We start from the raw sequence: 11,630 nt of genomic DNA, 5'->3' as shown, positions 1-11,630 counted from the left end.
ATCCTCAAAAAATTACAATGGCTCTAAGCGATAGAAAATGAAATTATTCCTTTACATGATTGTCACCTTTTTCATAAATATCACGAAGCAAACTTAAAAAAGTAATGGGCTCCATGCTGCCCTCTTAAATCAGTCTGAACCGTGATCTTGTTTTATATATTAATGATATTATCGCTGATAATCCCATCACGTTTTCCATAAATATCACTACGCGAACTAAAAAGTAATGGCTGCTGAAAATAAAGGCTTATTAGAGTGCAGTTTGAATTTTGAAATGTCATACAGCCACTATTCATCATCCCTGAACTAAATGGTTTCCAAAGTCATTTCCATGACCGATGCTTCTAACTTCTAACTTCTAATTAATAACCATGATAATATATATCAGGACAATTTGGAGAAAGAATACCATCTAGTCCAAGTCATGTCTACCCAAAACAAACGCGTTTTAAAATTTTATAGCAATAGAAAAGGGAAAGGACCAATAGGTTATCGGACACGTTTTAACATTTCTTATTTCTAAAGAATATATTTAGGGTTTAAGTAATGTCTCATTTCATATTATTGTAACTATCGAATAATAATAATAAGAATGTGGAAAAACTAAAAGTTGGATCCAACTCATTACAAATACATTATAGAATATCACGAAGTTTGGTGTAAATTAAAAATTCACAAATAAATCCTTACACTTTTTTTTCCCTGTTGGGTAATTAACTTGTTACACATTAATTCAAGCACTCAAGTTATTATATATACATATATTCAAACTGTAATCAAGTGCAATCAAATATTCGTTAATGATATCGAAGAGACTTTGACGATGTGGGTTTCAATTAGGATTCTTAAATTGGTAACAGCCTAACAGGTGATGTGGTAGTGGAATACCCATTTGTTGTTCCACATGATGTGTAGCTGCTCCATATTAATTATAGGGCTTTAAAAAAAAAAAAAAAAAAGCCAGGATCTCCATATTATAGTCAATTCAATGAGATCCAACGCATACTTATAACATTCAGTTATTGGGATATGATAAATTTAATTATTTAATCACATACTTCTAATAATAATGATGAAGAGAGAGGTAGGATTTGAATCACTAAGCTAATATATTTATATCCTCCATACTTGTAAAATTTTAAGAAAATTAAAGACTAATAACTATGTTATCAATCAAATTTCTAAATTTCAAGTTTTTTTTTTTGTCTAAAATTATATATAAAAAATAAGTTTGTTAATCGAATAGTAAATAACATTCAATTTAAACAAATTTAACATGTATGTTAAGAACATAAAAAATATGCAAACAATTAGGTTTTCAAAATTAACATCCAATAAAAAAAATATAAGAGAAATTTAAAAGATTTCTTTCTAAACTAGTTTTTAATTAATACTCCCTTCGTCCCACTTTGTTTGTCGTCTATTCCATTTTGGAATGTCCCAAAATATTGTCTTGTTTCTAAAAATAAAAGTCATTAATTTACTAATGTTCCTATTATACCCATATTTTATTAATAATTCAATTTTTTGATAAATTTATTTAAGGGTAGTTTTGGAAACTTATACATTTTTAAAAGGTAGACAAGACAATAAATGATGTTCTCTTAAAAAGTTTGACTTTTCAAACAGGACAAACAAAATGGGACGGAGGGAGTAATATGGTTCTTTTTTAGAACACAAAAAGATAGACACCATCTTCTCGTTAAATAAAAGATTAGCCGTTCAACAGAAGATGGTAAAAAATAATCGCCATGTAATATAAATTTCATTACAATTGAAAATTTCAAAAACTATTGGTTGTTTAAAATAAAATATCAAGCAGCCAACCAAGTTATTCCAATTTAAAAGATATCATATTCTAAAAAAAAATTAAAAATTAAAAATTAAAAAATATTGTACGTGTCCTTTATTATAAATATAAAATATAAAATTCAAATATTTTATAAGCACAAATATTGTCCTAAGTTTTTTTTTTTTTTTTTTTAATGGGAATTGTCCTAAGTATATTAACCCAATGTTTTAGTTCAATAACATGTTCTATAGCTCTTATTTTATTTTTTTAATTAATTATTTTTCTTGTACCAAGTAGCCTAAATATAAATATTTAAATACTACCCAGAACATTCCAAAAGATTACCGATATATACAAATATTTGAACAAAGTTTAATTAACTACAAAATTGGTTATAGCCTAAAACTACAACTTTATTCAATAAATAAACATTATTGCATATTTTGAAAATCTAGCCGTTGAATTGCATATTCTTTTCGCTCTTAATACATATGTCAAATTTTGTGTTAATCAGATATTATTTAATATATAATTTACAAGGTTATATTTTAAACATAATTTTAAATTACAAAAACTTGCAATTTAAATAATTTATCGATTACATAGTTATTGATCTTTAATTTTCTAAAAATTTTGTAAGTATGGAAAATATAAGAAGAATATATAATTCAATAATCGATTTGTCAAAATTCTTCTCCGATAAAAAAATATTAAGTAAAATTGTACTTAAAGTTACAACTAATTTTATAACTAAACTTTGTCTCAAATATTTTATCCAATAAATCTTACTCTTTATGAAATTTGATTTTTTTAATAGCCTTATTCTTTATAAAAATTGAAGTCTCAAGTCCATAGAGATGCATGATTAATTAGTTGATTACTCCATGATATAATGATTTCATTACAATTACCGATCCTTGAATCCATTACCCTTTCCCCCTTTTTGTTGAAGACGTAGGTCAGTACTGGTATTTTTTTCTTGTTCTTTTTTTCCAAAAGGAAACATGCAGGTCATTGGTCAATACCCGCAGGGAGAATTTTCCATTTGTAGAACCCACTGAATCGGTACGCGCCAACACTAGTCGTGCTGCTCTATTTTTTTTTTAATGCTAAACAAAGGTTAAATTCAATACATAATCATTCTTTTTATTTTATAAACAGATACAGTATAGAACAAATTTTCACAATTACTATAATGACACACTATGATTAATATAAAATAAAAATGATATGAGTGATATTTCTTTGTGAAAGTAATATATCAAGTAAAATGCTTTTGAGAAAAGTTTATAAAATTTGTTGTGTTTTTAATATTATTGTTTTTTTTTTTTTGGATAGAAATTTAATATTATTGTTCAATGTATATCCTATTATCCTTTTTCTTTTTTGGGGATAGATCCTACTGTACATATGAAACATAAAATTAAATTAAATCACTTATTTTATAATTTAATATATGTGGATTGAAGAATAAAATATAACTTATTATAGAAAAAATAATAAAAAAGAAGAAAGAAAGAGTATGCTATAATTTTTTTTTGAGAATCGAGTATACTATAATTTAGTAGTACACTTTCTACTGGGGTGCATGGTCCACCTATATGCTATACCGGTGGTAGTAGATGACGCGTTGATTATTAAATGCAATCAAGTTAGTTGACTTTATATGGTGGAAAATTCATTTCTTTAGGTAAATATTCACCAGCCCCTCGATTAAGAGCATGTTTAGAAAGCATCCCCAATAAAATCACTTCAAGTTTTATCCTCGGTTCTTACACACACACACCACCACCACCATCCCAAAAAAAAAAGTTAAAAGAGAGAGTAATAATTCAATTAAAATTTTTTTTGTTTTTGTTAATTTTTTACTAGTTCTCATTTCAGTCACTACTAAATACTAATATCACTGTTTTACTTATAAATAATTATTCACCTAAATAACAATTTGTGAAAACATTTGCCCATAATTAATTCCAAAGTATCAAAGATCTATAGGGATGATTTAGATTATATAAAAATTTATACGGGTTTAAAAAAAAAAAAAAAAAAATTATACGCAAATTATTCAATTAAGATTTGCCAAACGAATTGGGTCAGTTAAGTTCAAATTTGAGCTAGCCAAGTACACGTTAGAAAAGTATGAAACTAAAATTTTAGTATTTCTTTGACCCTTACACGTCCCTTGATGAGTCAAATCAATCCGGTATGGCCTACATTTTTTTGTACAAACTATATAAACAAACTTAAAAATGGTTTGTAACATTTTTATTCAAAAATGATTTTAATACAAATAAAACACTCAAAAATAAAATTTGGACAACACATAAATTTTTAAGTTTACACTAAATTACTCCATTTTACTTTGACAGGTTTTCAATTCATTTCTTAGTTTAATTTTTTTAATCCTTTTACTTTAAGTTTAGGGACAAAAAAACAAATTTCATGCAAACTTTATAGATGGAAATAATATTTTAGCCTATTTCATATATTTAATTTTAGGTTAAATTGACATTTTTTTTTAAGAAGAAGGTTATATAAATTGACTTGATCCATCCTGTTTGACTCAACTCATAATAAGATAATTGGGTTAGTTATTTTACCAATTTTGATTTTTCAAATATAAATGAGATGAAATTAAGATAAATTTCTAAAATTTAATGGGTATTGTGAGGGCTTGGTATGTAAAATAATTAGAGGGTTTGAGTTTGGAAAAAGTTTTTTCATATTCATTGCCATTCCTATAAAATAACCGTTTCCTATACAATCCAACATAATTTGGAGGGAAATAATTATTTCAATAGGAAGACAAAAAACCATGAAGTTTATTTGATAGAGAATATAAAGAAATGTGGATATATATATATGGTGCTGTTAATGGGTGCTATACAGGACCCGATAATGTGATAAAATTTAAAATAAACTATTCACTTTTTTTTTTAGGGATTTGGAAAAAACTGAATATGCATTAAATGTATGTCAGTTTAGATGAAGAAAGTCAAATCATTTTGCAAAATCATAGCTGAAAAATAAAATTTTGCCAATTTCCTATGCAGGTGGGATTTGTGATAGATCATAAATGAACCACAACTAGTCCATTAACAAGTGCTGGCTAGCATCTATTAACAAAATCCATATATATATATATATATATATATATATATATATATATATATATATATATATATATCTTTTTTAAATTTATTGATACATATTTCATTTGTTTTTTAAGACGCTCTTTTTCTTTTTCTTTTTTTGGAATGGGAATATTTAATTTTTTAACTCATGGTGTAGGCGGGTCAAACTCCTGATTTCTTATTCAATGGCAAAGGACTTACCAGTTATGCTAATTAGGATCCACAAAGATGCTCTTTGAATCTTACTTTTTTTTTTTTTTTAATTTTTATGGAAAATCTTCCTTACTTTTCTATATTAAATAATGCCAATAAGTCAATTCATATACTTTTTTTTTATGAGAAACAATTCATATACTTAAGTGAGAGGACAAATATATATATATATATATATAGTGTTAGTTTGGGAACAACTTATTTAGTTTTTTATTGAAAATTTTTTGCTAAAAATATGCTAAAATTGTATTTTGAAAAAAATATGAAAAAAAAAAGTGAGAAAAAAGTGGGGTTTTAAAAAATTATATATAAACAGTTTTTTTTTTTGAGAAAAATATATATAAAAAGTTAAAAGTTAATACTAAAAGTTTATGCCAAACACACTAGTGTGGTACTTGGTATATTAAATTCAATTTTGGTAGAAGAGAAAGAGAAACACTAAAATTACAGTTTTTTTTTTTTTTTTCTTGATGGGAAAAAAAATCACAATTAAAATGATGATAGATAAAGAACATTATATATATATATATATATTAATAATTCCCTTGTGACTTATTGGTATAGGATATTTTAGAATTAAAGACATGAGATCTATAAACAGTGAGTGAACCCCCTCATTTAGTAAGCCGGGACAAGAATTGTAAAATGTAGAATGGTCATGCATTGGTGATGTCATTCGACTTGGAGTATGATATTCCAGGCAGCCAAACAGACCACACTATTCCCATCACATTGGAGGGAACCCCACCCTCCTGGGAAGTTAACTTCACGCGCCCCTCCTGCAATATAAGCACGAGTAGCTTCATAGCCAGCTCCTGCACTGGACACGTGGCACCAACTTCCCCACTAAAAAATTTAAAAAATAAAACAAAAATGAAAAGCTAATCCTAGTAATAGACTTTTAGTTCCTTTGAAGACATTCGAGTACAGTTCATTGGACTTGGAGAATAGTTGTAGGGACCGGCTTGCGTCCGGTAACATGTGCATTGTACCCATTTGAATTTATACACATGTCAAATAATTATCGCGTATTGACATTTAAATGGATTTGTTGGACAAGAGCCATGTACCCAGCTTTTACCCTAAGTTGAAAACTCGAAGATTCAAAGTTTTCATCTATTCTATTATCTACTTATGAGATATTCAAGGTATTTCAAGAGCTGAAAATAAAATAATTGGACCAAAGACAAGAAACCGATTGGTTCTTTATATTCCAAAAAAATATTTGACATAATATTCTCTTATGCTAATTTTACATCCAGTCATCCGCTGCCTTATACAATATCTACAATTGATATATTGATATTCACATTTTAAAAAGTAAAAAGGATTTATCCATGTTTAAAATATGAAAGTTAATGTGTGGGGTTTTGGTTAGTACAGTTGATAAAATCTTTTATTAGTGTATAAAATATTTAAGATTTAAACATTATTTATATAAAAAATTAATTAATAAAGAAGCAAATTTTAAGTTTTCAAAAAAAAAAAAAAATGAAGCAAATTTTATAAGTTAAAATTTTATTATTTATTAAAAAAAACAGTAAAGTGAATGTAAAAACGTGGATAAACAGATGAAGTTGAGAAAATGAAGGGCAATATACTATAGTTGGTAGTGTACTAGACTACACTTCACTTCTAGTTCTGTACCATGTAAAGCGGATTTGGTTCAACAAGAATAAAGAAACGTTTGGAATTTGGAGAGAGAGACAGAGAGAGAGAGAGAGATAGAAAATCCAAAAAAGAATAAAGAAAAAAGAAAGAAAAAGAATTCATTAAGAATTCCTCTTTGTTTAGTAAAATTGTTTTGGTTCTGACGAGGACGTTATGTTTCAAAAGAGCGTCCAAGTTCTCTTCATGTAACTCCCCCATGGGCCCACACTTCTCTCTCTCCTTCCCCACCTTGTCCTTCTCTCCTTCCCCCTTTTTATTTCCTTCTCCTACTCTTTCCTTCCCTACAAAAACAACGGCGCGGACGACCTCTCTCTCTCTCTCTGTCTGTGTCCAAAGCGGTTTTTTTTTTGGTTGGGCTCTTGGGTTTGTTTGAAATTTGAAAAACAAAGAGGGAGGAAGAAGAAGAAGAAGAATATGAAAGTGTTTTGGTGAAGAAAAAGAAAGTTGCTTTCTTTTTTTATTTTGGATGTTGTAAACAGAGGTAGCTGAAGAGTTTGGAGGAAAAAAAAAAAAAAAAACAAAAATAGAAATAAAGCCTGTTTCTTTTTTGTTTCTTGTATGAGCAATTTACATGGTTTTTAATCTAATGGAAGAAGATGAGGTGGCGGTGGTGGTGGTGGTGGAGGAGGAGGGGAGTTGCTGACATGTGCAAATGAAAGGTGGGGATTTGGTGCTGATTGTTGTTGAAGAAGAGCTATAAAAAAAAATGGGGTGCAGAGTTTAAACGCTTTGCATGTGTGAAGCATAAGATCTGAAGCTGGGTTTGATTGGAAAATCTACAAACTGGGTTTTGTATTGTGACTTGTGCGTCTTCAGGTGCGTTTTCTACTTTGACCTGCATTTCTGGATTTTTTTTCCGGGTTTTTTGGTTTGTAAAGGTTGGTGGGTTTTTATTTTTTTATTTTTAAAGCTTGATTTTTTAATGATATCTTGCTTGTGGGTTTTGTTTTTTGTTTCTTTTCCTGGAGGGTCTCTGGCTTGGTGTCTTTTTTTTTCTTTTTTCTTTTTTTTTTTGGGTATATTAATTTGGTGGAGAAAAATGTCGTCATCTTCTTCACTGTGCTATTCATGAATTTGTTATAGAATAAAATAGTTACAATATTTAAGTAATTAGGGGCAAATTATGGAGAAAGAGAATTAGCTAAATTCTAAGAGTATTTAAAAAGAAAATAGTGTTTATATATAGATGGTTGGTGTGTTAGATCTTAAAGCATTTCCGTTGAATTCCTTGAGATTTTAAATAAGCTTTCCAATTTTGCTGCACATGTTTCTTTTACAGGAAATGAGAATTGTAGATTGGCATTTGAGTTTATAATTCAATACATAGTTGTTTCAGAAGTTTGTTATTGTAGCTGCTGGGGTTGTGGAGGATTGAAACTCTATTGTTAAATGGATTGAAGGCACATTTTTCTTTGGATGCACAATGTCAAAGGCATTGGCATCTGGGCTGTTGATTTCACTTCTTATTATGTCAGTATCTGCAGCCGATAACGGATTTCCCCGATGTAACTGTGAGGATGAGGGTAGCTTGTGGAGTATTGAGAGCATTCTCGAGTGTCAGAAAGTGGGTGATTTCTTGATTGCTGTGGCCTACTTCTCGATACCCATTGAGCTGCTTTACTTTGTTAGCTGCTCAAACGTCCCGTTCAAATGGGTTCTCTTTCAGTTCATTTCATTCATTGTACTGTGTGGATTGACCCACTTGCTCAATGGCTGGACTTATGGTCCACACCCATTTCAGCTAATGCTGGCTCTCACGGTCTTCAAGATTCTCACTGCTTTGGTCTCATGTGCCACTGCTATCACACTCATCACTCTCATCCCTTTGCTTCTCAAAGTCAAGGTGAGGGAATTCATGTTGAAGAAGAAGACTTGGGATCTAGGACGAGAGGTTGGAATTATTATGAAACAGAAAGAAGCTGGGTTGCATGTTCGGATGCTTACTCAAGAGATTCGGAAATCCCTTGATAGACATACAATTTTGTACACAACCCTAAACGAGCTATCTGAGACACTGGGTTTGCAGAACTGTGCAGTTTGGATGCCTAATGAGAATAAAACAGAGATGAACTTGACCCACAAGGCTTATGAGAGGCGGACTCATTCAGATTCATATAATTGTTCTATACCAATTACTGTTCCAGATGTTGTAAGGATCAAGGGGAGCGATGAAGTGAATATCCTTAGCCCTGACTCAGCACTTGCCGCTGCAAGCAGTGGAGAGACAGGTGAGCCAGGACCAGTAGCTGCAATTCGAATGCCAATGCTTCGGGTTTCCAATTTCAAAGGGGGAACTCCTGAGATGAGACAGGCTTGTTATGCAATATTAGTTTTGGTTCTTCCAAGTGGACAACCTAGATCTTGGAGCAGCCAGGAAATTGAGATTATTAAGGTAGTTGCTGATCAGGTGGCTGTGGCTCTTTCCCATGCTGCTCTTCTTGAAGAGTCGCAGCTCATGAGAGAGAAATTGGCCGAGCGAAATCGAGCCTTGCAACAGGAAAAAATGAATGCTATGATGGCAAGCCAGGCAAGAAATTCCTTTCAAAAGGTAATGAGTGATGGGATGAGGAGGCCAATGCACTCAATTTTGGGTTTGCTTTCAATGATGCAGGATGAGAATATGAGTAGCGATCAACAAACCATTGTGGACACAATGGTGAGGACCAGCACTGTTCTATCAACCCTGATAAATGATGTGATGGACAATTCTAGGAAAGATAGTGGAAGATTTCCATTAGAGATGAGATCATTTCACTTACATGCCATGATAAGAGAAGCAGCTTGCCTAGCTAAGTGCTTGTGTGTTTATAAAGGCTTTGGTTTTGCAATTGAGGTTGAGAAGACACTGCCTGATCATGTAATGGGTGATGAAAGAAGGGTTTTTCAGGTGATTCTGCATATGGTTGGGAACCTGTTGAATGGAAACAATGGAGGGGGTTTTGTAATTTTCCGGGTTTTCAAAGAGAGTCGAAGTCAGGGAAGGAATGATCAAAGATGGTCAGCCTGGAGGCATGGCTCTTCTGATGGGGATGTATATGTTAGATTTGAGATTGGGATAAACAATAATGGTTCTCAATCGGAGGGTGCAATTTCTGTTGCACAGCCTGTTGGTAGGAGATACACCAGCGACGGCCTTGAGGAAAGCTTGAGCTTCAGCATTTGCAAAAAACTAGTACAGGTGAGAATGATGGATTTTGTGTGTATTTTATTTGTTCCTTCATCTGGTAATTGGTCCTGATTAGTTATAAATTTAGACGTTCTTCTTGAAACCAAACATATTATAATGGCTTCTTGAGTCTTGATTGACTACTTGCAAAGGACAAGGACTGAAGCTGTTTTGGTTACTGTGATATTCCAATTCACGTGTTTTCTTAGTGTATACAGAATTTATTGTTTATCTTGGATCAGCCGTAGCTGGCATTGATTGTCCACATTATGCACAACTGCTCCTTTTTTTTCTTTTTTCTTTTTTTCTGGGAAGAACATAGTGTCCTTTTATGTTTGTTGGATTGGATATCTTTATGGCTGAGATCCTCAAAATGGTTTTATAGTTTTTAAATTTTGGTGAACAGAAAGACATTGTCATGAATCAATTTATTCAATTCGTAAAGGGTTACTTGTGTATTTGCATTATTACAAGATGGAACCATTATGGCATATAGAACTTCTCATATTTTTTCTTAACTTATGCAAGTATCTCACACCTTGAGAAGGGTCTACTGCTAGTACTGCTTCAGTTGGATTCAGAACTTTATACATATTTAACTTCAAACACTGCTGAGGGAACTGACAGTAGCCTTTTTTTTTTTTTTTTTTTTTTTAATTATTTTTAATTTAAATTATCTGATGATTCTGATCACTTATTTATTGTTGCAGTTAATGCAAGGTAACATACGACTTGTCCCTAGTCCTCAAGGTCTTGCTCAAAGCATGGCACTTGTTCTTCGCTTCCAACTCCGACCATCCATTGCAATAGCAATCTCAGAACCTGGAGAATCTTCAGAGCAGCCACCTTCTAACTCTCTTTTCAGAGGCTTACAAGTTTTATTAGCTGATGATGATGATGTGAACAGGGCTGTGACACGAAAGTTGCTTGAAAAGCTAGGTTGCACAGTTACTGCCGTATCTTCTGGATTTGAATGCCTTGGTGCTATTGGCCCTTCAGGTTCTTCTATCCAAATCATTCTTTTAGATCTTCACATGCCCGATTTGGATGGGTTTGATGTTGCAGCAAGACTTCGACAGTTTCGTAGCCGTAGTTGGCCACTGATTGTTGCCTTAACAGCTAGTGCTGATGAAGATGTGTGGGAAAGATGTATGCATATTGGAATTAATGGAATCATTCGGAAACCTGTTCTGTTGCAAGGTATTGCAAATGAGCTTAGAAGAGTCCTGATTCAAGCAAACAAGGTTGTATGATTAGTCTGATGACACAGGCTGTAAGTTACAGAATTGCAGTGGTCAGGATTCTTATACATCCTTTTGGGGTTCTTGATAAAAATAAGAAAAATAACATTATTTGGCACCCTCAATGCCCCCACAAGGCTTCTAGCACACAGATGTTATACAAACAACATTCAAAGTCAAAATGCTATACAAAATTAGGTCACTTCTTGTACCTTTATGTGGTTTGAGTTATATTATAATTGTATCATCTAATCACAGGTAATTAAAGTTGAACACGCCCCTCTAATGAAAAGATATCTGCATGGTCAAAATTTTGCAAGTTTGATTTGCAGGTTTTTCATACAATTGTAGAGCAGATAAGAGACATTCAAGTACACTAACTTGAGGTTAGATGCAACATTGGGAAATTTAAG

At 31.5% G+C, this 11,630-nt stretch overlaps 1 protein-coding gene across 1 annotated transcript; it reads left to right on the top strand.

Annotated features, from left to right (window-relative positions):
* Positions 1–6,997: 6,997 nt before the first annotated feature.
* Positions 6,998–11,428, top strand: LOC126688708 (ethylene receptor 2-like). Its single transcript, XM_050383491.1, has 3 exons — positions 6,998–7,626; positions 8,090–9,988; positions 10,687–11,428. Exons 2-3 carry the CDS (start codon positions 8,234–8,236, stop codon positions 11,227–11,229), a joined length of 2,298 nt encoding a protein of 765 aa, XP_050239448.1. The 5' UTR covers positions 6,998–7,626; positions 8,090–8,233; the 3' UTR covers positions 11,230–11,428.
* The last annotated feature ends 202 nt before the right edge of the window (positions 11,429–11,630 follow it).

The sequence above is a fragment of the Quercus robur genome, chromosome 6 (genome assembly GCF_932294415.1).
Source record: "Quercus robur chromosome 6, dhQueRobu3.1, whole genome shotgun sequence".
Classification (NCBI taxonomy): Eukaryota; Viridiplantae; Streptophyta; class Magnoliopsida; order Fagales; family Fagaceae; genus Quercus; species Quercus robur.
This window is presented reverse-complemented; position numbering and strand designations above follow the sequence as displayed.